The sequence below is a fragment of the Pseudopodoces humilis genome, chromosome 27 (assembly GCF_049639895.1).
Source record: "Pseudopodoces humilis isolate 2021_Gansu_Grassland_sample_001 chromosome 27, ASM4963989v1, whole genome shotgun sequence".
Taxonomy (NCBI): domain Eukaryota; kingdom Metazoa; phylum Chordata; class Aves; order Passeriformes; family Paridae; genus Pseudopodoces; species Pseudopodoces humilis.
In genome coordinates this window covers 5,718,454-5,744,385 of record NC_142226.1, presented here as the reverse complement: position 1 = coordinate 5,744,385, position 25,932 = coordinate 5,718,454, and the positions used below count along the sequence as shown (strand labels likewise).

The 25,932-nt window shown below is 52.5% G+C and overlaps 3 protein-coding genes across 5 annotated transcripts; 1 reads left to right on the top strand and 2 right to left on the bottom strand.

The window, feature by feature from the left end:
* The first annotated feature begins 470 nt into the window (after positions 1–470).
* Positions 471–10,485, top strand: UBXN11 (UBX domain protein 11). The gene is made up of 12 exons (XM_088067308.1): positions 471–494; positions 2,018–2,209; positions 2,866–2,920; positions 3,837–3,913; positions 4,354–4,468; positions 5,804–6,021; positions 6,315–6,380; positions 7,207–7,339; positions 8,400–8,491; positions 8,695–8,762; positions 9,473–9,619; positions 10,272–10,485. The coding sequence occupies exons 1-12, from the start codon at positions 471–473 to the stop codon at positions 10,435–10,437; spliced, it is 1,353 nt and encodes a 450-aa protein (XP_087923434.1). The 3' UTR covers positions 10,438–10,485.
* Positions 10,486–11,715: 1,230 nt separating this feature from the next.
* SH3BGRL3 (SH3 domain binding glutamate rich protein like 3) lies at positions 11,716–14,242 on the bottom strand. 2 transcript variants are annotated; one of them, XR_001331934.2, is made up of 4 exons: positions 13,554–14,242; positions 13,132–13,299; positions 12,586–12,834; positions 11,716–11,854 (listed from the first exon to the last, which is right to left on the bottom strand). XR_001331934.2 is itself a non-coding variant. In XM_005529686.3 (3 exons), exons 1-3 carry the CDS (start codon positions 13,977–13,979, stop codon positions 12,769–12,771), a joined length of 660 nt encoding a protein of 219 aa, XP_005529743.3. In that variant the 5' UTR covers positions 13,980–14,242; the 3' UTR covers positions 11,904–12,768. The 2 variants fall into 2 exon arrangements, 1 of the variants encoding a protein (XP_005529743.3); XM_005529686.3 differs by lacking the exon at positions 11,716–11,854 and having other exon boundaries at positions 11,904–12,834.
* Positions 14,243–15,606: 1,364 nt separating this feature from the next.
* On the bottom strand, positions 15,607–25,668 carry CEP85 (centrosomal protein 85). Of its 2 annotated transcripts, XM_088067321.1 has the most exons (14): positions 25,653–25,668; positions 24,393–24,464; positions 23,715–23,855; positions 21,079–21,788; positions 20,299–20,432; positions 19,381–19,498; positions 18,860–19,045; positions 18,367–18,519; positions 18,101–18,255; positions 17,765–17,885; positions 17,288–17,338; positions 17,095–17,202; positions 16,302–16,530; positions 15,607–16,032 (listed from the first exon to the last, which is right to left on the bottom strand). In XM_088067321.1, the coding sequence occupies exons 2-14, from the start codon at positions 24,445–24,447 to the stop codon at positions 15,869–15,871; spliced, it is 2,325 nt and encodes a 774-aa protein (XP_087923447.1). In that variant the 5' UTR covers positions 24,448–24,464; positions 25,653–25,668; the 3' UTR covers positions 15,607–15,868. The 2 variants fall into 2 exon arrangements, with proteins under 2 accessions (XP_087923447.1, XP_014113969.2); XM_014258494.2 differs by lacking the exons at positions 23,715–23,855; positions 24,393–24,464; positions 25,653–25,668 and adding an exon at positions 22,116–22,684.
* Positions 25,669–25,932: the final 264 nt, after the last annotated feature.

Here is a 25,932-nt window from a genome sequence, read left to right as displayed (position 1 = left end):
CCCTTGGGATTTCAGGTGCAGATCCTGAATACAGGATCAAGGAAATGCTTTCTTTAAACCCCCAAATCTGTCTCCTCACAGCAGATCTCGGCTGCAGCAGCAGGAAACAAAAGGGATCGGGTTGTTTTAAGATGGTTCCAGATGAATAAAGTCACTGGAACGTGCTGAGAACACAGAGCTGCTGTCTGGGTTTGTGCTGGCCAAGCACATCACGGTGAGCTCCCTGTCAGCTTCCGCACACAGCCCAGGGCTCTTCTGCAGAAAAACTTCACCAAATTTAGCTCGGTTTTGCTCTTTGGGCAAGTTGAAAGGAAAAAAGTCTTTTGAGCACAGCCAACACCCCTGGAAGTGTCCAAGGCCAGGCTGGGCAGGGTTTGGAGCAGCCTGGGATAGTGGGAGATGTCCCTGCCCATGGCAGGGGGTGGGAATGAGATGAGTTTTGAGGTCCCTTGAGCCCAAACCCGTAGGTGATGGATGTGTACCCATCGAAGGAGGTAAAACTGAGGGGATGATTGGCCTGTCCTGCTGATCTCCAGCTGAGCCGAGCCCCCCGGAGAGCAGCAGGTGGGGTGGGGGACACCCAGGAAAGGCTCCTGGGATGGTGACAAGCGCTGGGAGCAGTTCAGCGCATCAGCGAGGCCAAGAGCGCTGCCCAGGTGAGAAAACAGAGACCAGAAGCACGTGAGGGAAGCGGGAGGAGCTGCACGGCGTGAAGTGCAGAAAAACGGGATCCGCTCCCGGTCCCGTCCCGGTATCCCGGGTGGGCGCGCGCGGTGCATGCTGGGAGCTGTAGTTCCCGGCACTATCGCGCCCCCCCACGTGACCAGGACCGGGCCAATCGCAGCGGGCCCCGCGTCGCCGTGGCAACCGCCCGTAAACAAGATGGCGGCGGGGGGTGAGTGAGGGCTTGGGGAGGGCGGGGACCCCCCCCGGGTTCGGACCCCCCCCCCACACTCGGCTGTCCCCCCACGAGGGTCTCTCCACCACACCCCGGGGGCGCCCAGAGCCGCCACCTCTGGCAGGGCCCCCCCCCAGAGCCCTTCTCCCCCATCACCCCCTGGTTATTTTAATATAGAATTAAATATTTTTATTTTTTTGAGCCCCTTTTTGCCCTCCCCCCATGCCTCAAACTGTCCATTCTGCACGGGAAACGAGGGTGGGCTGATCCCAAAAATGTACCGTTTGGGATTTTTTTTTTTTTTTTTGGGCAGTTCTTTCAATTATATTTAGAAAATTAATCCACCAAACACCCCCCAAATTAACGAAGTTGTGATTTATTTCATATGTTATTTATTCTTGCTCAAAGGGCAGAGCTGTCCAAGGTCATTACCTTCATGGCTAAGGCTGTTCTCACCCTTTACACAATGGATGTGGCTCTCCCTCCCCTAAAAGTGTCCAAAACCAGACAGGTAACAAAACATTTCCACATCCTCACCCAGCCCTAGAACATCATCTGTTTTTACAGCTCCATTCACATCCTCCCTACTCCACTTCAGAGCAAAAACTCCCATTTTTCTCCCAGTGCAATTAGCTGCTTCTGTTAATTGCTGAGCACTGTGCCTTTTTTTTTTTTTTCCCCAGAAAAACTCGATTTTACCACTTTCTGCATCTCTTTTTCAAGCTCCACTTCGTGTTTGCTCTTCCAGCTGCTGGGATTGTTCCTTCCCGTGGTCCTGGCTCCTGAGGAGCACCCACACACGGCCAGAAATTTGGGAATACTGATGGCATTGATGGAGCACCTGCTCTCCTCTGCCCTCCCTTTCCCTCAGCACAACCTTGATATTCCTTCAGCTGCTTTTGGAGAAGCTGTGTCCAAACACTGCCCTGCTTCCTCCCTTTTGCAGGAGATGCCAGACTGTCTCCTAGGACAAGGAATCCTCTCCTGCTCCAGGGGACAACACTGACAAAGGACATGGAGGGTAATGATTTGGGGGTCCTGGGCCATCAGTTTTTGGTGACACCCCAGGCCAGACTCATTCCTGTGCCCCCCTCTCACACACACAACTGGTGACACCAGGAACTGAGGGATTTCCACCCAAAAAGTCCTCCCTGCTGTGGCAGAGCAGGAATTCCCTGTGCAGCCCAGCCCTGCTCAGAGGGATTTGTGCTTTCAGGTGCAGCTCACCTGGAGCTCGCGTCCTCTCTGGCAGAAAAAATCTCTCTGTTGGAACAAAAAATAGAGAAACAAGCGCAAGAAATCCAGCTGAAGGTAAAAGTCAGCCTCTTGCTGAGCCTGCTCTGGGCCCTGCCACAGGAGTTCCACCTCTCAGGCTCTGTGTGGCTTCAGAAGTTCATCTGTGACCTGCTCTTAATTACCCAAACGAGCCCTTTGCAAAGCAACAGAGCAGTGGGATCGGGGCCTTGGGGTGGCAGAGGGGACAGTCCCTGCTGGGGCTTCTTGCAGCAGCCACTCTCAGCACCCTGGCACCAACATCAGCAGCTCTTTGGCTTCAGAATTATTTTTTTTTCCCCCCTCCTTTTGTTTTCTGAACCAGCAGCTGCTCACACAGGAGAGTCATCCTGGAGCAGCCCTCTCTGCATCACTGAATAGAATAAATACTCTCTAAAAGCTTAGAATAAATACCTTTTTTTGGTTGAGTTTGGGTTTGTTTTTTTAAGAAGTGGCTGCAGAGATGCTGGTTTAGTTTCTAGATCAACCCCTCCCCATGGGTCACCTATTCCTGGAGTTCTCTATTTATCCCATTCCCTCATTTGAGTCTAATTAAGCTGTTTGTGAGGTGATTCAGCCCTTCTGACCCTTCAGCCTGTGCCTGGGTGGGGTGAGAGGACCAGCCTTGGCTAATTGTGCAAACTGTGCCTGGAGGTGCTCAGGGACTGAGCCAGGTCATTGTTCTGCCCCTGAAGGACGGGAGGATTGCTGAACTGGAGGAGAAAATAAAGACTCTTCAAGAAGGAGAAGGTAAAAACTGTTCCACCTTTGGCACCTGTGGGTACAGAGCTCTGGGGTGGGAAACAGGGAAACCTCTCTGAGCTGTCCTCGCCTGCAAAACCCAGGAGCCTCCTTGGTGAGAGGTCACAGCTACACAGAGGAACCATTTCCCAAAGCAGGTCTGCACTTTAACTTGTATCTGTTGCTCTGGTGCAAAACATCATTTCCTGACCTATTTTCTACGGTTTCTAAGTTTCCATGGGTGTGAAGCCAACCACAGACACCCAGGGAAGGTCAGAAAACCGAAGAGCAGTAAATACCACAGAGTTCAAACAGGCAGGAAAGCAGCTCCTCACGGCTGAGAGAAACCAAAAACCAATTGGAGTCTCCCACAGGATTCCAGGAGCAGCCTAAGTCTAAATTGAACCCAGCTTTCAGTGAGTCACTGCAGGTCTTTTCCCCTGGATCCAGCAGTTTTCCAGCCCCAGCTGGAGCCCACACACGTTTCCTGCAAGGCTCAGCTGCCTTGTCTGTGCAGAGCTGGGGTGAGTTCTCCATTTCCTGAGCACAAAACACAAATGTGTCTGTCAAACCACAAACCTGTGGGCTGTCCCTCCTTGTGCATGGTGCTGCCATCCAGCCGAGGTTTCAGGATCCAGCTTCAGCAGACACCTGCTCGTTTTGGGCTCCTCAAGGCCGAGGGAGCCAAGCAATTTCCACTCTATGGTTGCCAACAGCACCACTCACATCAGCTCCCACAGCATAAAAGTCCCCCAGGGTTGTTGGCAGCTCTCTTTGAGTGTTGTCAAGCACTGCAGGGTGACCTGTCACGCTCAGCCCCTGTGTCCCACTGCTGGGAGTTCAGGGAGCACAGGCAGATGCTGCACAGGGGATCCACGGCTCTTCTTTGAGGATCTACATAGAAACATCGGGTTTTCTCTTGCAGATGCTTCTGCCTCACCCACCACAGAAGAGCTGGAAATGAGGTGCCTTCAGCTGCAGAGCCAGGTCTGGGAGATGGAGGTGAGGCTGCTCTGCTTGCCCTGAGCCAGCTGCTCCTTTGGTTTGAGATCATGCCAGTCTGGCCTCTCTCAAGCTGTCCCTTTGATCATCACAACCCTTCACCACTGAAAAGAAGGAGCAGGTTGGATGTGAGCAGCAGGGCAGGTTTTAAACACACAAACATCTGTGCCCCCTGCAAGCTTCATTCTGATTTCCAGGGCTGGAGAAATGCTCGGCTCCTGCACTCTTGGGAGGTTCCTCTGCCACTGCAAATCTTTCCTCCTCCCTTTTCCCTGCTGCTGATAGAGCTGCTGTCTCTGCCCTGCCGGAGAGTCAGTCACTCTGTCTGTCTGCCAGGGCCAAGGAGCCCCAGGACAAGCCTCTTCCACTTCCCTCTCTGCCTCACAGCCACAATTGACCCCTCTCAGCTTTCTGAAGCTGACCTGACTTTCCTCTTCCAGCGGTTCCTGAGTGACTATGGTCTGATTTGGGTTGGAGAGACACAGGAGCAGCTGGAAGATACAGGATCAGTCCAGGATGGAGAGGAGCTGCCAGCAAGGATCCTCTGCAAGCCGGGTAAAGCACCAGCACCCTTGGCTGAAGCTGCTACCCCAGCTCCCACTGCATGCTCAGAGAAGGGAGAGGAGATTAAGCACCAAAACCTCAGGATTTGGGTCTTCTGACTTTGGAATCCTGTGCCAAGATCTTCACATTGATCCCTCTCAGGGACACAGACATGGAGCAGTCTAACAGGAGCTCAGCAGAGGGTTTAATTTGCTATACCTGTATTTTGTACACGCTCCTGGGGGAGGAGGAGAGAACCTGATGGCTCAGCCCTTCAGGAGGAGGCCTCACAGCAGCTGTTTCCTGCAGAATTCACAAACCCTGCACATTTGAGGCTTGACTGCTCTAATGACATTGACATAGAGTGGGTGGAAAACGGAATCAGGTGCTTTGTGTACATAGGAGCTGTAGTAACTTACCCACAGAGCCTGGCTCCAGCAGGGAGTTGTTTGCTTTTCCTCCCAGCCACCACGTGAGGGTTTAATTGAGACCTGACTCTGCTGTCTGGGGTCCAAGCAGCTTTGGCAGTGGCTCCTTAGGAAGTGGCAACAGAGGAAAAAAAGAAAATGATTTGGACTGTAGAGCTGATGCTGCTTCCTAACCACCATGCAAATATTAGACTAGACCTTCTCTTAGATGCAGCAGGGGAGAGACAGAGGGACAGCAGCAGAAACAGTTTTGGTTTCAGCTCACTGACCCTGTTCAAGGGTATTTCCGCATCATCCTTTAGCAACTCATAAAAAAGCAGAACAAACAGGGACTTTAGCTCAACTTAGACCTTTTCTCTCATTTCCTCTTCTGACTTCATTCCTCTGTCCCGTCATAACCCGTCTACTGCTTCACCCTGCCACCCTCAAACACCCAGGCAAACATCCTGGCACAGTCCCTGCCCTGCTGCAGGCAGCTGCCTCTGTTTGTGCTGACACCTCCTCAGCACCTGACCCATTACTGATCCAATCTGGCAAATCCAGCTCGTGCAGGTCCTGATCCTGCACGGCACAGGGACACCACAGCGCTCCTGGGAGGATCAACAAGGCCAGGAGCCGAGCGTGGGCTCTGGAGCTGCTCTGGAGCTCTGAGTTTGCAGCCCCAGCATCCTCTGCCCTGCCCTTGTGGTTCAGCACTCGCCTGTGCAGACCTGGCAGCTTGCAGCACGTTCTGCACAGGGCACAGCACGGGCAGCCCAGAAATGCCAGGGCTCAAACACACCCCAAACTCACACAGATAAATCTGCCCTGCCACCACTCCTTCCCCCGTGACTCTGATCCCTCTGTGACTCTGATCCCTCTGTGACTCTGATCCCTCTGTGACTCTGATCCCTCTGTGACTCTGATCCCTCTGCCGCAGGTGAAGCCGTTGTTTGCAAACACCAGATTGATTTTGATTTAATCTTGGAGCACATTAAGGATCTGAACTCGCTGGTTGGAGAGGGCATTGCTCAGATCGAGCAGACGCCCCGGGGGGCTCGGCTGAGGCGAACAGAGCCCCTCACTCTCACCCTGTACCAAAACGGGATCGTCGTGGGCAGCGGAGCCCTCCGGCCCTACCAGCACCCAGCCACACAGGTATGGAGAGCAATCAGAGCCATCCTCCAGCACTCACTAAGCCCCAGGAAAGGGGACAGGGCTTCTGAGCTCATCTCAGTCCTACAAAGGGGCCCAGCTGCACATTTGCATCCCCACAGCACCTTTAAAGCCTTGTCTTGTGCAGTCATTTTTAGAGATGGAGACTCTGTGTCTTTGATGCAGACCTTTCTGCACGGCCACACCACCACAAACAGGAGCAGCCCAGCAGAAAAATCAGTCCCGAGCTCCACAGAAAGCCTGAGGTGTGACCACGAGCTCTCCTGTTGTTTCAGCAATGCCTGCAGGACATCATGGATGGTTATTTCCCCTCGGAGCTGCAGCCACGCTACCCCGATGGCGTCCCCTTGCAGGCGAGTGCCACACCCAGCTTTTGGGCAAAAACCTCTCTCTTGCTCGCCAAGACAGCTCAGGGGTTGTTTCATCACTCTGCTGGATGGTCCCCAGAGCAGGTGGAGGTTTGTGGTGCTGTGCAGGTGTGGCTGGGGAAAAGGGAGGCACAGGGGCACCTGCAGCAGCCGTTACAGGAAGGATTTCAGCGCCAGGCTTCAAAGGTTTCTGTGCCCCGGGGAAGCTGGCTCGGAACAAGGCTTCCAAGAGCACAGCAGGCTCTGTGAGAGAAGCAGCACTTGCAGGAAGTTGAGAGCTGTGTCATGAAAAAGAGGGAAAAAGCTTCTCAAATAGTTCCCCTGGAAAAGCTTTTAAGGTGAGATTGAACAAGTGACTTTTAAAGAGGATGTCATGAGAGTTTATCTTGCCATGGTTTAAATGGATTTGGCCACCTGAGGTTCTCTCGGGCCCCAGTTTTTGATTTCTCAGAAATGGCAAAGAGCCAAAGCCACATTTGCAGGCAGAGAGCCTCAGAGGACTCAAATCTAGGTCTTGGAGTGCACCTGAAACGTCAGCAGGCACAACCAGAGCCTGGACTTTCCCTCTGCCACGGAGAAAACAGGGCACAACTGCCTGAACAGGACAAGGTCAGGCCAGCAGGAGCGAGCTGGGAGCTGTGCAGGTCACAAAGGCACATGGAAGGGGCATTGTGCAAAGCTCTGGGCACTGAGGTTCCCTGTAACCTCATTGCTTTCGTTTGGGGTTTACAACTGCTGCTTGTCATTACTGTGGTTTATTGGGCTGTGATGCAGCAAGAGGAGCTTGTGCAACAGTCAGATTTGCTTACAGGTCACTGACAGGAGGGACGTGCTGTTTCAGGAGCCAGAGCTTCCAGGGAGTTTTCCTGGTGTTGGTCAGGTGGTGGGTACTTCAGAATCCAACAAAGTGCAGGAAAACGCCGAGATCCCAGGTAAAATCTTAAATCTGCCTCAGAAATTCAGCTCATTCTTGAGGGGGAAGATTCTCCAACCTTACCAGGGCAGTGCAGGTGGTAGGATGGGGAATGTGAGGGTCTCAGCAAGGAAAGCAACACTTCGGGGTGTTGTCTCAGGAGCTGGGAGCCAGCAGTACACACAGGATCCTCTCAGCATTAATCCTGCTTAAGAATGAGACATAAAATAGAAATTCAGCAGGTTTCCAAAAACATATATCTTCCCTGTGGCTTTCTGAAAGGCCAAGCTCCTTCCACCTTCACCCCATCAAAGGATGCTGAGGTAACCCTGCAGGCCTGGGTGGAGAGTTGATTGCAAACCTTTCTCCTCTCTCCTACAAGCTCATTCTAAAAGTGTAGCTATCTTCAAGCCAAGTGTAACCGTACTGAATATGGGACAGTTTCTCTTCAGACTTTCACAACAGAATAGGGGGCATCAGAGGCCACAGATTCCTCCTTTTGCTCCTCCTAGACGCTCTCGGTCTGTGTAAGCAGTGTCTGACAGGGGTGGGAAGTCACAGAGACATCAGTGGGTCTGTGGTGCATCACTAAATAACCCAGCACATGAATCACTCAGGAGAAACATGAGTTTACATACAACTGTGCTCAGTCACCTCAAGGCTAAAGCTAAATATCCCCTTTGTACAAGCAGTAAAAAAAAAAATAATTAAAAATGTCCAAGCAAAAAGGAATGGACGCCTACAAATACACCCCGGGCAAGGTGAGAAACGTCCAAGTCCCTTAACATGGTGATAGCACCAGATTTTCACAGCAGAGCTACCTGCCTGCTGTGCATCCCAGCTGTGCACTGAACAGCCTGTTCTCACTGTTGATGTTGACAATCAAACATTGAGTGGGGCAGAAGGTGGGACAGCTTCAAGGGAGGAACCCGAGAGCAGCTCAGGGCCTCGCTGGGGTGCTGAGAGCTCTCCCTGTTGGCTGCTGCGCTCTCTCCTTTCACCAAATCAGCCTCTTCTGGAGGCAAAATGTTTGTCACAAAGGTCATGCACGGACATACCTCCCCCCTCTGCTCTGGTAGGTCCCAAAGCCTCCTTGGAGCAGGTTCCCAACAAGCTTTCCAAGCCCCTGAAGCACAGAGGGAGAGTGGGCAGTGCCCGAGCAGCACCACAGGTAGGACTGGACCCCCCAGACACCCCCAGGAGGAGGCCAGGGATGATTCTCTGGCCTCAGCCTGTGCACAGCACCAGAACCCCCTCCTTGGGCCTCTCTCAGCTCCGTGGAACCTCCCAGAGAGGCTGCACCAGAGCACACGTGGCACTTGGCACTGGCTGCTGTCCCTGCAGGCCACTGCCACTCACCTGCTTTGGTTGCAGGGCTCTGATGGGCAGCAGAGCAGCGAAGAAATCCTGGTGGAAACACCTGGGCTGGCTGGCCTGGAGAGGTACAGGTACAGCCCCTCACCCCCTGCCTTGTCAGATCTCTTCCTCCTATTTCATCACTGCAGGTTTAGTTCAGTTGAAGAAGTAAATGGTCTTTCCCCTTTTAGACCGTAGAAACAGACAAAAGGCCAAGTTTGGTCCTTTGGGAAAACCACTGAATTTTTCATAGCGAACATGCCATATTTTACATCTCTAACAAAAAGCTTCTGTTGTTCAAAATGTCACTTATTTATGTGAAAGTTTTCCCGACAGCAAGCCAAGGCCTAAGAGTTTGAAAGCATTGAAGGAGCTCTTTGCAGTCACTAAATGGGAGAACCCCTCCAGGAAACTGATGCCCAAGGTGGGAGGTCTCACTAACAGCACTTTTCCACTCAGTCTTCTGGCAAGCCAAGACCCAAATAGCTAAAGAAAAAAACCTCAAGCAGATTATTTTTAATCGAAGAAGTAGGGCAGAGTACTTACCAGACAGCCCTGGTTTAAAATGAAAAAGCTAAAAAAGGCCCATAACCCTCTTCAAGGCACCTTCAGGCTGGGAAAGCACAGCAGCAGCGGTTTGGAGCTCTGGGTTGGTCTGGTTGCCATGGACAGATGGGGCCTCGTTCACCACAAGGACATTCCCAAACATCAAACTCCTCTCCTCTGGTGTGGTCATGGAGGCTGTGCCTGCTGAGTGGAGCTCACTCTTGGGCTGGCAGGGTTTTCTGATCCCCAGGGTGAAGGCAGCTGAGGAGGCCGAAGCTGCTGCCCGTGATTTCTGCACTCTGCGCATCAGATCCGAGAGCGGGGAGCAGAGGTACGAGGTGAAGATGCTGCTCACAGACACCATCGGGGACCTGCGCCAGCACCTTGCCCACATCAGGTAGTGCAGGACTCCCTCCCCTCCTTGCCTGATTCTGCAGGACCCCAGCAAAGGGTTCTTGAGGTCCTGGAGTTTCAAACATTGGCCTGTTGGGTCACAGCCTCAGCCCCAGCCCACCTGACACTCTCCAGGCAGTCCTGAGAAGCTCAGAGCGTTTCACACCCACCTTTGCCACACAGCAACACAGATAAACTTCTGTCCTCCCAAAATATCCATCAGATCCAGGCCTGGGGCTGCCTTTGCTCCTTCCAGCACTCACCCAACTGGTGCCACCCTTCCCAAGGTGCTGGAAGCTGAGCTGCAGCCTTTGCTTGGCTCAGCCAGCTCCGTGTCCCAACACATTTAACGCTGCACAAGGGCTCCCTCAGCCTGGTGGGGACAGTTGCAGGTGGCTGAGGGCTCCCTTTTGCTCTCCCCTCTTCCCACGGCTGCTGCAGGCCATGGTCCTGGCCTCGGTGTGAGCCCAGGATGAGCTCAGTGCTGCTGGGATGCACGAGCCTCCTTCCTCCCCAGTGCAGCTGTGCCTGGCTGGCTGCAGTTTGGGCTGGGAGCCCTTTGTTCTGCTCTTGCATAACCACAGCTGGATCAAAGCATCTCAGCAAAACCTTGGGGGATCCAGCGAGTAGGAGAGGATTGTGCTGTTCTTTTCCAGGGGTGGGAACTCGGACTATGAGATCATCAGCACCTTTCCCCCGAGGGTGTACACGGACAACTCCAGGAGCCTGCAGGAATGTGGGCTGGTCCCCAGTGCCTCCCTGCTGCTTCGGAGGAGAGAGCCCTCCCAGCAGGAGGGGAGGGGGCTGCAAACAGCCCCCTAAGAGCTCCTCATCCCCCAGCTCTGCACAGGGAGGGAGCTGCCTCTCACCTTACCCAACCTGGCTGGGAGAAGGAGAGGTTTTCTTTCCAGATTTAGTTTCACTGTGCCGTTACCTGGGATGGAGAAGAGCTGGGAGCAGCCACTTGGCCTCTCCCTTTGGCAGAGGGGGCCGGGCCCAGTCCTGCTGCCTCACAGGACAGGCAGGTGCCAACACAGGGACACTTCCACCAGCTCACCTGGGCTCCAGGCCTCTCATCTCTGTGCAGGGTTACACAGGCTGAGCCCTGCCTAGGGGAGCCTGCCAGCTTCACCCCAGCAGTTGCTTAGCTGGGCTCAGGGGCTCTGGAGCAGCAGGATGGACACACAGCCAGGGGCAGTTTGCTTTCTACACACAGCTGATCCCTACAGGTTTCACCTGCTCTGATACCAGGGCACAAACAGGCTCAGTTCCACGGTCTCTGCTGGAGCTAAACCTGAAGGCCTTGAGCCATCACAGTGCTGGGGCTGAGCCAGGCTCGACTCAGCCGGGAGATCCTGCTGCTGGGTTTCCTGTACGTGCACAGCTCCTTCCCTTGGACAGCCCCCAAGCTGCAGCGGGGCCCGGGCTCCAGCCTGCCTGGAGGAACCCGCCCTCCTCCTCCCGCTGGATGCTGCAACAGGACACCGTGTCATTGGAGACGAGCAGAATCCCTCCGCGGCGTCTCTGCTGAACCCTGTATAAAGCATCTTCCTCCCTCTCCCGTGGGCTGGGGCTGCACTTTTCCCTTTCCCCAGCACATTCTTCCCATTCCAGCTGTGACAAGCTCTCACTTGACTCCCAGCTGACAACACTCCCACTCATGCGAGGCAGGGCCTTCTGGCAGGTTCCCTCTTCGCAGAGACCCAGCCCTCATTAAAGGCTCCCAATAAAATCCTTTACTTCAGCTGCAATTTCCATTTCCTTTAGATTTCAAAGGCTGTGAGAAAGCTCAGGGTGGCCAGAGCTCTTCCCAGACCCCTCTGAGCAGAGCTGCACACCTCAAACACAGGAAGCAAACCAGCTGCTTCCCTTGAGCTCACACATCCCTCCCTCAGCTTCTTCCTTTCTCCACCTGTAGCAGATTCAGGAGCAGCTGTTTCCCCTGCCCCTCTGTACCCTGGTCTAGGCAATCTTTGTGCCAAGGGTTTGTTTTTCAGTCCCACGTCTGGCTGAGGCTGTCCCTGCCCCGGGCTGTCACTGTCACCACGCAGGGGAGAGGAATGCTCTGGTACCTGTCACTACTGTGCCGTGGGACATTCACACACGTCCTGTCAGCCTCTGATTAGCAGCAGCAATCTAAGGTGTTAAGATCTTTGTGTCAGGCTGCAGCAGCACGTACAACCCACTCAGCTTCTCAGCTGGAAATGACTCACAATCCTTGGGTAGGGTGATGTTTAACCTGTAGCCAAAATAAAACCGAATTTAAAAGAAATGCAAGAGTAGCGCTGTGAAAGGTACAGTAACATTTAATAGCATCTTGGAAGACAACACTGGTTATAAACTTGCTTTTTGGCAGGAAAACAAAATGCACTTGGTCCAGGATTGCAAAAAAGCCAACTCAAAGAGGAAAGATCGGACAGCTGGAGCATCAGCTGTTCTGGGGCAGCCCTGAGCCATTAATGCTCGCAAGGGAGCCCAGCCAGGGTGGAGGGAGGCCAGAGCAGCACAGATCCCACTTCCAGCCCCACCCATTCCCCAGGCAGCCTTCGGTCCCAGCTCCACCGTGGTGGGCACTCAGACCCCCAATTCTGTGCAGTATTTTTGCATTAAATTAAGACAAACAAAAAACAAAAAACAAAACAAAACAAACCCAAACCCCTTTACTTAGTTGCCATAATCTCTGCAGTTGAGATGAAGAAGGGGGGAAAAAAAAGAGGAAAAAAATAAGGAAGTGAGGCAGCAGAATTTACAATTTTAACAGCAACTGGGAGAAGTGGGAAGTACCATGCAGCCCAAAGCCCTTCCCTCCCGAGGCAGAGGAGGGGGCTGAGGGCCAGGGGCACCTCGCACAGCCCCGGAGGCTTTGCTGTTTACAGAGGCACTGGAAGCTGCCGTGAGCCAGGCCCAGCTCTGCTCACAGGCCAAGCGCAGCGAGCGTCACACTTTCTTTGGATCCCTCTGAGATGATACCGGGGTTAGGCAGGAGGGAGTCGGAGGCAGCTGCGATGAGGAGTTTTGGTCGTGGGTTTTTTCCCTGTGCTGGGATACGAGTCGCGGTGCCAGGACAGCGCTGACAACCTGGAGGTGAAGGTGGTCGGGGATGAGGGCGCTCAGGAATGCAGGTAGAGTCCAGGATGGGAGGGGAAGCAGGGCTCAGGCCAACTTCAGGAACTCCTGCAGAGTGTTTTGCTCCACCGCTTCCACGAAGAGCTCATAATCCTGCGGGGAAACGCCACACGGTCGCTCACGAGGCAGGAGGGTCCCTGAGCCCACGGCACAAACTGGTCACAGCCAGGCACCAGCTGGTTGTGCCAAGGATGACAGGACAAAGCCCCACTGCCACCCAAAGCCTGTGCTCCCCTCTTCCCAAGGCAAACAGTGAATCCTGGCAGCACCTGGTCCCTGCACCTCACAAGAAATAACTTACAAGGCATCTCTAACATCTGAAGCAAAGCCAAGGACAGGACATCACCCACCACCCAGCCCCAGGGTGCCGAGCCTGGTGTGGAGCCTCACCCCGCAGTACTGGTCCCCGTTGACGATCTGGGGTGGGATGGCTTTGGGGTTGCCTGCCTTCGCCCTCATCTCCTCCCGCAGAGCGTTGTCCTGGGAGATATCCACCAGCTCGTACTTGATGTTCTTCCCATCAAGGATTCGGGTTACTTCGCTCTGTTGGGATTTGATCTGGAAGCCGGGTGGGAAAGGCAGGTTACGGGGAGATGGAGAGGAGCCCGAAGGGAACACACCCAGCGTGCCAGCCAGGCTCAGCACAGCGCCCACGGCTGCGCGGGGGGCACACCCAGCACGGAGGGGTGGGTTTGGGGACAGATGGGGACCGAGGATGGGCCCGGGGGGGCTCGGCTTCCCCACGGGAAGAGAGACACCCACCCACGGGAAGAGGGGCCCCGCAGCACGCAGCCCTGCCCGCCGGCGCTCACCTCCCGGGAGCCGGTCACCGAGGTGCTGTAGACCTTGAGGGTGCTCATGGTGCGATCGCGGCCGCTCCCAGCGCTCAGCCCGGCCGGGGGAGGGAGGCTCGGAGGGATGGAGGGAGGAGCGGCAGCCCCGCCGCCGCCCGGCATGTGACTGCGGGGGCCAATGGGGCCGGCGGGCCCGGGCATGCGGCCTCGGCGGGGCCGGCCCCGGGAGCCACCGCCCCGGCGGCACCGGGAGCCACCGGTACCGGCACCGGGAGCCACCGGCCCTGCCCGGACAGCCACCGGCCCCAGCCCCTCCCCAGGCAGGACGGCCTCGCACGAGTGGGTCAGAGCAGCTTTATTTGATTCTCCAAATCCTCGGTACAAACAAGCGGTGAGACAGAGGCTGGCACAAAGACACTGAGCCCAACGGGAGCGGGGGGACATGCGAGGCACGAGGAAAGGGGGACAGGGAGGGGACGCTGTCCTGTCCCCGTGGCCTGGGGGGTTCTGCAGCAAAGGGCCCAGGATCTCCCCTGCAGCAGCAGCAAACGGCACATGGGATCACCCTCTGGGCCAGAGGGGCTCCGTTGTGCAGGGTGAGGAGAGGAAATGTGCCCATGGAGGGGACACGGGACCTGGGCAACAGCTGAGGTGGTTCCAGCCACAGTAATCTCATCTCAGAATCACCCCTGCAGGGGCAGAGGGCAAACCTGTCCCCTCACAGCACCCAGGGATGAGATCTTGCACCTCCAAAGCAAAGGGGAGAAAGAGATGGTGCCCAAACCCACGAAGAACCTGCAGGAGCCAGCAGAGCTCCCGGCACTCAGGACAAACAGCATCACAAATAACCCTGGAAATGTGTTTTGCTCAGTCCAGAGCACCAGCAGCCCAGGGACAGACACAGCCAGGAACACAACAACACCCAGGGAGAGCAGGACAGACAGACAGACACCGCCAGGCACACACTGCTGCATGCTCCTCGTGAGGGACAAACCAACCCAGTTCCTTGTCACCATTCCCCATGGTGGCCAAACACTAAGAACAAAACAGATTTGGTCTTAAAATTTTAACACAAAGGAATAACAAAAACATTTCTGCCAAACCCAGGGCTCGCAGCCCCAACATGAACCAAGAGCAGCCAAACAACACAAATGTCAGCAGGATTTTTTCCCTCTCATAACTTGGTATCTTGCTCTTAAGATGAAAACTAAAGTTCCACCCTTGGACTCTGTACTGTAAAGCTGTCACTGGGGTTAGGGAGGGTTGTGGTGCAATGAAACTGATCCCACAATGGGATTTAGAAATCCCATTAGTTGCAGAGGAGCAGGGAAGGAGGGACAGGGCTGTGACAAAGCCCAAGTGGCCACTGCCTTGCAGGAAGAACTCCCTCATTAGGACCAGTATGGCTTTCTCCCCGTAAAGCAGAGATGTGTCCCCAGGGGCACAGAGGCTCTGGCAGGGGCCACAGACACTTGGAGCTCCCCAGGATTGTTTGTGATGGCTCTGAAAGGCTGTGAGAGGGAAGAGCAGCTCCTCACCCACCAGTGGATACATTGGGCACAGAGCAGAGTGGGGGCAGAGGGTTCTTCCAGCTCATTAAGGCACTTCAGCATCAATCCACTTCCTCTGCAGTCTGAATCACAGCCCACTCCCAGTGCTGCTTCAGGGGAACAAAAGGCTTAAGGCTTCTGGGGTAACAGTGCCCAGGGGGGAGGGTTTCAGAGTCTTTTAGTGTTGCTTTATTCCTCAACTCATGCTGGCTGCTGAAAGACACTGGTTGCATTTACCTGAGGAAAGCAGGTCCTGCTCCATCAATCCAAGGCGGTAGCACCTCGATGTAAATACCAGGAGTGTAACTGGCACACCTGCCTGCCTGTGGAATCCAGATACCCCACGAACACTCTGACAACCCTCTGGTCACACAGGACCTGCACAGGGAGGGTATCAGCAAGACCAGGGCATGCATTTCCCTTTTAGCCGTGATTTTAACTGTCACATTTGCATGTTCAGCATTTGACATGCCTGGAAGGCAAGTCAGAATTCATCTCCCAGCATCAGAGACCACAGCAGCTCCAGCAAACACAGCATAAAACAGATTCCACAAGATCAAAGCTACTGCAAAGTCTGACACCAAAGCCCTGAATGATCCCAGTTAGCCAGTCAGCAGCTGAACACTTTTGCCAAACCTCCTGATTCCTCACAGATCAGGCAGGTCACACATCCTGTACCTGAGCAGAGGGATGGTAAAGTGCTGAATAGGTTTAGGGTTGTAGGAGCACAAGACTCCTGAGAGTTTCAAGTCTTCATTCCCTGTCTTACTTTGGGAGTGTTCTTTACTGGGTGATGCAGTTGTCTCCCATGTCCTGAGCGTATCTGTCAGATATCGCAGTCCTCAAGTCCTCCACCTCTTTGTGAAGCTGTTTTACCTCCACCAGTTTCTTGGCCAGTCCATCAGGGCTCAGCAGGTCATCCTTCTCCTTCACAGGGTACTGCACAGCTGTGGGGTCAGAGAAGGGAGTTTCCTCACATGCACTTCTCAGCAAGGTTCACACACATTTGCAAGTCAGCCAGAAAAACCAACTTGCATTTGCAAAAGAGGTTCTGCTTAGCATTCAGTTATTACAACATGCACCTTTGAAGCAAGCCAACCACAGAAAGTGTTCAGAAGCCCAGAAAGAGGAGAACTTTCCATGCTCTGTGTGAGTTATTTCATTCTGCCACAGCACGGGAACAGAAGGGTTTGTTCTGCCATCGCTCTGTACTTACAGTGAATGCCCAGGAGCAGAGAGAGGTTGGGGTCCTTGCCCTGAGCCCTCTGGGTGACAATGCTGTAGACAGACTGTAAATCCTGCAGGCAGCTGGCCAGCTCCCCGTGCAGCTCCTGGGCCAGGTGGGCTGTGTCAGCAGGCAGGGGCTGGGCCGTCAGCTGGGCCTGCCGGAGCTGCTCCTGCAGCGTCAGGTTCTTCTCGATCAGGTCCTGGTTCTGCACGGACAGCTGGACACACGGACACGGCACGTCAGCGGGCACTTGGGGCGGCACTGCCACACCTGATGCACCTGCTCTGTGATGGGAGCACTGAGGGCAGGAGCTGGTTTGCTTCCAGCCCTCCAGGCCGTGGTCAGAGGAGCCAGTGTCACTCCCACACGGGGTCTGGATCAAACGGGAAGTGCCCCACCAAACTGCCCTGTCCCTGCCCAGGCCAACGCAGTAAAAGCTTCCAGGAGGTTGAGCAACCCGGCAGTGGCCGTGCCTTGCCTCAGGGCCGAGGCTGTGCTTGGACTCCCGTTCTGCTGCCCCCAGCTGGCAAGCTCGGCCTCCTCCAGCCCATCCCCATCAAGTTCCCGAGGCACAACCTGCTTCTCCTGCCTTCCAGCAGGAGCTTTTCCAGCTCCTTTCACAGCCCTGACAGGACAACTGACCAGCAGGAAGCAGGAGAGATTGAGCTGCTGACTAATTCTATTCTAATTAGAATTAAAAATAAAACTATTCAGGGCCTTGCTAAAAGACAATCCAGTGTCCATTCAGTGCTACACCCAGGCACTCCAAACACCCCCTGACCTCTTTCACGGCAGCCCGGAGCTGCTGCAGAGCGTTTTCCCTTCTCATCGCCTCCTCTTTCAGAGCTTGGCTTGTCCCCTCTTCCTGGGCCACCTGTTCTTCCAGGTTCTGGAACAGACCATGGGAACACAGTAAGTCTAACTCATTTCATGGCATATTCTCAAGTCTTGGGTCCTTCCCTGTCACTTCTCACCTTGACTTGCAAGGACAACTGCTCCATCTTCTTCTGCTTTTTGTCCACAATCTGGAATTAAAAGCAGAGGCATCAGAACTGGCCTCACAAATACAGTAATTCCACCAGGAATTCTCCTTCAGTAGATAGCATCTGCTCTCTTTCTCTTTCCTGTCCATTTACTGCTCTAATCACAGATGCTCTTAGAAGTGGACTTGGATAAAAGGCACTATTAGATTTATCAGCTAAAAACAGACCAGAGATACTGTATTCTTGTGGTTTTCCTCTCCCCTCTTCTGCATTCTGCAGCTTCTCCCCAGCATTACTGGAGAAGTGTGTGGTTATCACAACAAGAACAGCTTTTAGAACCCTGCAGTCTAGAATTCCAGGAACTGCTGCTTCAGTGCAATCGTGTCTTTAAAAGTGCCCGATTTCATCTGAGTGCCTGCTGTGACTGAGTGGAAAAATGTGTGATTCCTGACTGGGACAGCCCCTTACCTTCCTGAGGCAGTCACACTCCTTCTTCAGAGAGTCATGTTCCAATTTCTGCCTCTCTCCATCCTGGGCAGGGGGTCCTCTCTCTGCATTCTTTGCATGCTGCTGCAACTTGTCCTGCAAGCTGCAATAAGCAGAACACCATGGGGGAGAAAAACCAGATTTATTTACAATCTCTCCCTTACCTTAAATGAGGGAAACAATATGAGGAGTGAAATGAATTTTATATCAAATGTCATTATTGCCCTGTTTGCATCCCAGCCCACCAAGGGCTGTGCATCACCTTCCATGTGCAGCAACTCCTGCAGTGCCAAGGTGAAGCCGATTCCAGATTCCTACCTGCGCACAGTGGACAGAAGCTCCATCTCTTTGTGTTTTTGGGTTTCCAGCTGCAGCTCTTGCTCCCTGAAAGCAGCCTGGACATCTCCAAGCTCTGATTCCAGTGCCAGCACTGTTTCCTGCAGGGCAGTAGTCTTCAGTTCAGATTCCTTCAGCTGCAGAGAAGTAAATGTAAGAGTAAATGTAAAAAAGAGGAGTAAATGTAACTACAGAAAAGTTAAGCAAGTATGTGAAGAGCCACCATTGCAACTCAGAGGAAGTTTTACCTTCTGACTCTGTTTCTGGTGGTCCTCAAGAGTTGGAAGATCAGCCAGGTATCGTTCCAGGGTCTCGATTCTTTGCTGCCTCTCTTTGTTTTGTTCAGATTCCTTCTGGCATTTCTTCTTAAGGTTATTAATGTGTTTGTCTCTTCCCTTTACCTGCAGGGACAGTTACAGACAAGTTTAGTTTATTAAATTTCTTATTTATTCTTCAGTCTTCTGTAAGCCCACTCATTTAGCTTTTTGCACAGTGCTAAAATACAAGATCCCCTTAACTAATTTCTGATTATTTAGCTAAAGACAGGCATTTTTTTGGTTAAAAGAGGAGGCACTGAAATGCTTCTAACTGCAGGAGGAAAGGCTTTTGCTTGTAAACCATAGTCTACAATAAGATGAGAAAACACCTGCAATTACAAACTGCCACAGAGAAGTTTCACCACCTCAGCACTACATTGACAAGAAAACACATCTTCCCATCTCTACAGCAACAGGATCTTACCCTTTCTTCCTGCTTCTTTAACTCCTCTGCGTGTTTCTGCACCGTTTCCTTCAGTGACTCCCGGACCAGCTTCACATCCACCTCTGCAGCAGCCAGCTTCCTCTCCAGCTCAATGTTCTCCTTGCTGAGGGACTCTGTTTTCTCTGTGAACTGTGCTCGGAGGAAGGTGTTCTCCCTCTGCAGCTCCTGCAGGCAAAGACAGCCCCCGAATTTGTTGGGGTACAAAGTGGCCCTCAGCAGTGCCAGGGCTGTGTCCTCGTCCTTCCCAATTGCCAAACATCCCTCAGCCCATCTGACACACTCTGAAACAACACCTGGCAGGGCTGCCAGGTGTTGGCATCAGCAGCACAGCTTTAACCAAACCAAAGGGCTGGAAATCTCAGGGGGCACAGAGGTGCTGGTAACGCCACACAAAGGGTAATTTCTAATTTGACTGTGCACAGTCCTGCTCAGCAAACAACTCAGCAGCAGTGGCAGGGCCATTGGATTCAGCACATGTTTCTCACTGACACCTGCTGTACCTGCATCCTCAGCATGTAGACGTCTCCATAGGTGGCTGGGCAGCCCAGCAAGGCACTGTGAACCTGCAGTTCACTCTCCCGGACCTTCTGCTCCAGCTGGGAAATGTGCTGCCTTTGTCTGGAACAAAACAGGCAATTCACTCTTCTCAAACATAGAGAGCAGCAGCACAACACAAGCAGTGCCACCACCACCACAGCACTGCTGCTCCACACAGTGACAAGCAGGGCAGAAACTCTGCAGCTCGGAGCTCACCTGCACAGAAATAACACTTTGACCTTTTTTACAATTCTTACTGACTCTTCTTTTCCCTTTCCTCCCTTCAAAACACTCCCCCCAACCATGATTACAGATAAAACACACAAGCCTTTCATGTTTTGGAGGATCCTGCTTGACTCTGGAGCTTAGGAGTGAAATAAACAGGTGACAGATGACTCAAAGTAAAGAAGAAAAAGTATCTACAGTCCAGATGCTGAAAGTACTTTCCATTAGGACTTTTTCAAAAACCTTGTGCACCACTAGTCTTTGGTGAGAGAAGTGTTGTTTGCCAGCCCAAAGTCACAAAAACCAAATTTAAAATAAAGGCCTCAAAGAGCTCCCAGAGTCCTTAAGCAAAAGAGGCAGTTATTTTGACATTCCAGATAATCATGACGTGAACAGAAATCTTTGTGTTAAAAAACACAGAAAACCATAACTAAAATTAATTTATTTGAGCCCTTCAGGATCACTGTCCTTATTCCAAGGAGAGAAGAGCTCAGGTTGTTCTCTAAGGTCTTTATATTGTTGTTTGCAACAAAACAAGATCAACTGGACACAAGGAACTCTGAGAAATGAGCCCTTCTTGGCACTTTCCAAACCTTTCCTTTCCAAATGGAATTGGACTGGAGTCTTTAAACCACATGTCAGTCTCAAAGCCTCACCTGTCGATGAGGAGCTCTTTCTCCTTGAGCAGGTTTTCATTGGAGTTGAGGATATTGATCCACTGAGCTGGGTCAGGTGCAGGCAGGGATGGGGAATACAAGGAGGAATGGGGGCAGGTGCCTCCATTTTGTAACTGCAAGAGGAGACAAAACAAGGAGGGAGAGGTCTGTGCCCCACAGGGGTAATTGCAACACTGCTGGAGCTATTTTGCACACTGTGTGCTCATCTGCATGCCAGGGCACGGCTATTTCAGTACTCTGTTGATGTCCAAGAACAAGAAACTTTGCCCAAGCACAACTGGAGATTAACAAATAATTTTAGATCACTGTGCTAGCTTGCTGGAAACAATTTGTCTCCATTAGGGTACAGCTGGTGGGAAGTGGTAAACAAACTGTTTCCACCTAAAGAACTGCAGTTAGTTTCATGCATTTTCTCAAAAAAGTCTGTCTTAACCCTAGATACAGAAGAAAGCTATTCTAGACACTGTTTAAAACCTCTTGGCATGCTTTTTCTTTACAGTTTCTATCAGACAGGGTATTTCAGCTCTTGATCTGGCAGCTGGTGCAGCCCTGTAACTCAATCCAGGGCTGCTCTGCACACACAGCGTGTCAAACGATACCTGTGACACCACAAGCTGTAAAAACAGACCATTAGGAGACTTTTGGTGTCACTCAGGGAGAAGCATGAGACATTTTCCCCCCAGCTCCTTAGTCTGGAACAACAATTCCTGTCTAAAGAGACAGGAAGGGTTTCCAATTCACACAGTCACAGCTGCCTACCTGCATCTGCTCCACCTGCAGCCTCACTTTGTCCAGCTGCTGTTTCCAGGCACTGAGCTCACAGACTCCCTGGTGGGGGTGCAGTGTGCAGCCCTCCTGCACCCACGCTCGGGCTGGGGGAGCTACTACAGGTTTTGAATAGAAATTGTTGGCCTGCAGTCCCGCTGGCATGAGCCTGCTCCCGCCAGGCCACGTCCCGTCCCGGGGCTCGCAGGCTCTGTTGGCCCCCGGCGCCTGTTTGCTCTCTGGCAGCACCTTGTAATGGTCCTTCCCTGCCTCAGAGCTTGGGTTGAACTTCTGGCACCTGTGCAGAGGGTCAGTGCACACACTGTCCAGAAAGAGAGACTGGTTAAGGGTCTGCTCGATGGCAGGGGTGTCAAACTTCCAGGCGTCTTCTGTCCTCGTGTGATCAGCAGCAGGAGGCCAGGAGCGCTCGCAGCCGTTCTCCCCCGAAGGCCTGTAGAGACGCAGGAGGTCCCTGGGTGGCACCTGAGAGGACTTCCCGGCGTTCAAGTCCCCGTTCCTGGCGAGCCCTGGGCGGTCAGGGGCAGAGGCTGGCACGGCAGAGCTCTGGGAGCAGCCCTGGTTCCCTGCAGGGCACAGCTTGGAGGGCGAGGCACCCAGCGTGGAAGGCATAACGTGGGCTGTTGGAATGGTCACCTGGGTTTTGATGGGAAGGAATGAGGAACCGCTACTGGAATTGCAGAAGTCTGCGGGAAGAAGGAGAGGGGTACTGTAATTACAGTCCTGAAAATACAATCCTCCAGTGAGCTTTCCAAAATTATTTTAAAACCGGTTCCTTTCCCACTGAACATGTCCTCCAAAGCAGCAGCAGCAGCATGACTCAGGCACACCCCTGTTCCCCCTCACTACAAGTTTCAGGAACCTGCTGACCTTTCCCTACCACCACAGGAAAAATCCAAGCTTAATCCATATTTTTAATCCTTGTTTTTAGAATAATCTTGAATCAATAATGTTATCTTTCTCTAGGTTTAGAAATCAAGTCCTTGATACTGAATAAAAGGGCTGAAACTTACTGAGCTGAACACTGAGCCCGTGATCCTGCTCTGCCCGTCCCACGGCTCAGCAACTCCCAAGCGTGAGCAGAGCTAAGAGGAGCCTTCCCTGAGCCCATGATGAGCCTCCAACATCGCTGACCCCGAGGATCTGACCTTCCAGCTCCTCCAGGACACCCCGGCAAGAGCCCGTCCTAGAGCTGGAGCAATGGCTCTCACCTACGGCCACAGGAAGTGAGGCTGAGCTCCTGTCCTGCCAGTGGGGCACCAAACCTGGCTGCAGGGAACTCGGGGTTATTCTTAGCAACTCTCAGATTTCAATACAGCAACAGCAAGGGCTGAGAAAGGCAAACACTGAAGCGCCCACTCGTTGTCCTGAGACGTTCTGTGTCGCAGAAATTCCAGGTTTCTCCCAGGAACACTTGATTTCCTCACAGCTTTGGCCAAAGGCCCATCCCCACGTGATGCTCTAACAAGTCACCCTCCCACCTGTTTGTACCCTCCAAGCACTGCCACAATGAATAAACAAACACTACAATTTGAATACAGCCCAAATCACTCTCTGCAAAGACCAAAATCACGCTACAGAAGAACTGTCACAATAAAGGCACTTGATCCTTTCATCAAAAATGAGCAGTGAGGGCAGAAAATCTCTCAGCCACTGCTTGGCTGTGCCTGGGGACTCCAGAGAACATCATGCTACTGAGGAGCTGCAGGCACGTTCACCTTGGCAAAGAGAAGAGACAGCACCATTTCCTTTTACAGCCCCTAAATTTATCCCCTGGTGTCACTGTCAGGAACCAGAGTTCCCTGACCAGCACCTCACGTGGGGGTGCTGCAATCAGTTCCTTGAGTGTGCTGAGGGTCCTCACAACAACATTTCTGATTAATGTACTGAGCTCAGCGTGCCTCAGCAGCAGCCAGGGCTGCAGGTCACCCTGTGACATCACCAGCGCTCAGAAGGGACATTTCCCAAAGGGAAATCATCTCCAGCTGCCAAATGGGTGTTTTATTATCCTCAGAGAGGCCTGATGGAACACTTGAACACGTGCTGGTGTAATATTTCTAGCAATACTTCCAACAGGCAGCCCTGCTAACGGCCTCCATTTCACTGGCACATTATTGAGATCTACAGCTCTGTTCCAAAGGCTCCCTGGAAGACAAAGATGTGTGAAGTGTTTTAAGGAGCGCCACAAAGTCCCTCATTACTGAAAAAAGAATCAGTGAAGATAAAAAAGTCAGGTGGAAAGTACTGCAGGGACCAGAAATTTCAGAGTGGGCCTCAGCTGAAGGCCAGCCTGCAGAATTCTCAGCTCTAACACTGCACAGACAAACGCTTCTGCACAAAGGCACCTACAAATTATTTCCTTAAAAATATTTTAAAAATCACACAACAGACTTGCTGATAAATCTCTCACTGGACAGTAAGAACCAGCAAGTCACCAAGGTGGCTTTTAGTCAGTTAAAAGCACTGCAGCAAGACAATGACCAAGCTCAGAGGAACAGCCAGCCCCCTCCTCACTTGGTTACATTCCACACATCTGGATTTTAAATAGTTTCAGACATTCTGACAGGTTTTGCCCTCCAGGTTTTACGTTCTGACCCAGTGGTGCCCATCACCTTCGGTGCTGTCCGAGCAGGAGGTGCCAATTCCCCCATCCCCGCTCTCGGCCACGCTCGGCCAGCGGCTGAGGCGGCTCTGGGACTTCACAGTCTTCCACTCAGTCTCCAAGAACTTGCTCTTCTGACAGCTGCTGGGGTCTGGAGAGAAAAAAGCAGGGATATTTATGCTTTAATTAAGCCATTTGTAATTACTGGTGCTTCCAAACACCAAACTGCTCCTTGCCTCGCTCCCCGTGTTCCTGTTAAAAAAATATCTTTTGCAAAAGGAAATGGCAGGAAGCACAGGGAAGTCAAATAATATCAACAGGAGACTGAAAAACAATCTTGGTGAGGAAGTCAGAATGCAGAAGCTGTAAATTATATTCCCATTGATTGGTTTGGTCAAGTTACACCCAGCTGGTGCCCTGAATAAAAAGAGCAGCACAGCAAAACTGGGCAAGTTAAAGAGGTATTTTTACATTAACTCTAAAGAACTCTCCCAGATTCATCAGCTATCAGCTTAAGGGAGAAATTCCTTATCAAATGATTGCTGAAAAAGCAGGCAAGGGTAGGAAAAAAGACCTTTTTTTAACAAAAAGCTTCTGGTGGAGAATCTTCTGAGGGCCACGTGTCTCCTTAGAGAAACTGAAACAGGATCCCACAGCAACAGGGCTTTGGAGAAAGGACTGTCCTTACCTGATGGATTCTTCTGCAGGAGCCTCAGGTTTGGATCTTTCTCAGGAGCAGCCATCTTATCTATCTAGAGAACTGGATAAATGAATAAAAATCTTATTTTGAGTATAATCCACACCCTGTTCCCACTAACCAAGCAAAGGGTACACACACAGCAGCTGCTCATTTAATATTTAATTAGCTGCTTCTCCCAATTAGATCTGATTTTTCCATGCAGCAACTCTTTAAAAAAAAACAAAACAACTTTTAAAGTTTTCTTTATGCCTGAAAAAGGAGAATTCCTGTTTGCACCATTATCCAGGGATTCAGCAACACCTTTCAGTTGTTATCCCCAAGGCAGGTATTTAGAGTTTTTACCTATCACCACAGTACCTGCATGCTGAATCTGTGTCTACAAAGACTAAAAATTTCTCTTCAAAAGTCTTAACTCTCAACCAGATGATTTCTGCCCTCTGTAGAGGTCACTGAGCAACTACATGAGGAAAAAAGTCCTTCAAAAATCAGCCTTTCTGTGCCATGAATAACAATCTTTATCTGTCCAGAGTTTTGGGTTAATTTATCTATTTCTCTGAGCGCTTCAGACAGTGAATTTCCTGTCTCTGATAATGCAAGTGCAATTTACATCTACACAGTGGAAATTCAAGGCCTCTACAAACATATATTCAGTCCTCCATTAGCAGCTGCTACAGATTTTTGTTAAACTGATTTGAAGAGCTCAAAGACATTAATTCCTAGAAAACATTCATATACAACCTAAGAGAAACATTGGGAATACGAGAGGATAATGAACAGCATTTTACTCAGCAAAGAAATGAAACACTTCTACATAAATGTAGTACTTCTTATGGTTAATTTAGGCAGATATGTCTAATTTTAGCTAAATTTCTGACGCGCTGGAGGTCCCGGTCCTTAAGGGTGGGAGCCAGTCCCTGGGTGTGGGGGCTCCGTCCATCAGCACCGGATGAAAAAAAGGCGGAGGAGCGGGTGCCGGTCCTGTGGGCCCTGAAGAGAAGCGGGAACCGATCCCTGAGGGGCTGAGGGGGAAGGCCAGGAGGAGCTCAGAGACCGGTCCCTGAAGGGCTGGAGGGTCCGGGACGCGGTGGCGGTGTGGCAGTGGCGCTGCCGGTGCCCGGTGGCGGTGCAGTGGTGGCGGTGCCGTGTTGGGTGTGGGTCGGGGATGGGATTTGGGGCTGGGGTCGGGGTCCGTCCCTCACCTGCCGCCGCCGCGCCTCTCCCGCCACCCCCGCGCGCCGCGACCGTTACCTCCACCGGCGTGGGGGGCGGAGCCAGGGAGGGGGCGTGGTTTAGCAGCGTATCAGCCAATAGAACGCGTCGGCCACGCCCCCACCCATGGCTCATTGGCTCTAATGAGCGCTGTCCCCGCCCCCGTCGCGCCGTGCAGGGAGCGGCGGGCTCTGACGGAGGAAAATTGGCCGCGGGCGGCACCCGTAGGGCGGGCGCTGAGGGAGCCGGCGGGGTCCAGCCTGGATAAAATGGGGTTCGGGGAGACCGGCTCGATGTCCACAAAGCCCTGGCAGGCGGA

Coding starts and splice junctions, on each gene's coding strand:
- UBXN11 (XM_088067308.1), top strand. CDS start 471: ATGGATGTGTACCCATCGAAGGAG. Junction 495..2,017: donor ATGTGTACCCATCGAAGGAG/GTAAAACTGAGG, acceptor TGGTGACACCAG/GAACTGAGGGATTTCCACCC. Junction 2,921..3,836: donor GACTCTTCAAGAAGGAGAAG/GTAAAAACTGTT, acceptor TTTCTCTTGCAG/ATGCTTCTGCCTCACCCACC.
- SH3BGRL3 (XM_005529686.3), bottom strand. CDS start 13,979: ATGTCCCCCCGCTCCCGTTGGGCTCAGTGTCTTTGTGCCAGCCTCTGT. Junction 13,300..13,553: donor CGGTGACCGGCTCCCGGGAG/GTGAGCGCCGGC, acceptor CCCGGCTTCCAG/ATCAAATCCCAACAGAGCGA. Junction 12,835..13,131: donor ACGGGGACCAGTACTGCGGG/GTGAGGCTCCAC, acceptor GTTTCCCCGCAG/GATTATGAGCTCTTCGTGGA.
- CEP85 (XM_088067321.1), bottom strand. CDS start 24,447: ATGGCTGCTCCTGAGAAAGATCCAAACCTGAGGCTCCTGCAGAAGAAT. Junction 23,856..24,392: donor CCTGCAGAAGAATCCATCAG/GTAAGGACAGTC, acceptor TTTTCTCTCCAG/ACCCCAGCAGCTGTCAGAAG. Junction 17,339..17,764: donor AGTGTGACTGCCTCAGGAAG/GTAAGGGGCTGT, acceptor TTTTAATTCCAG/ATTGTGGACAAAAAGCAGAA.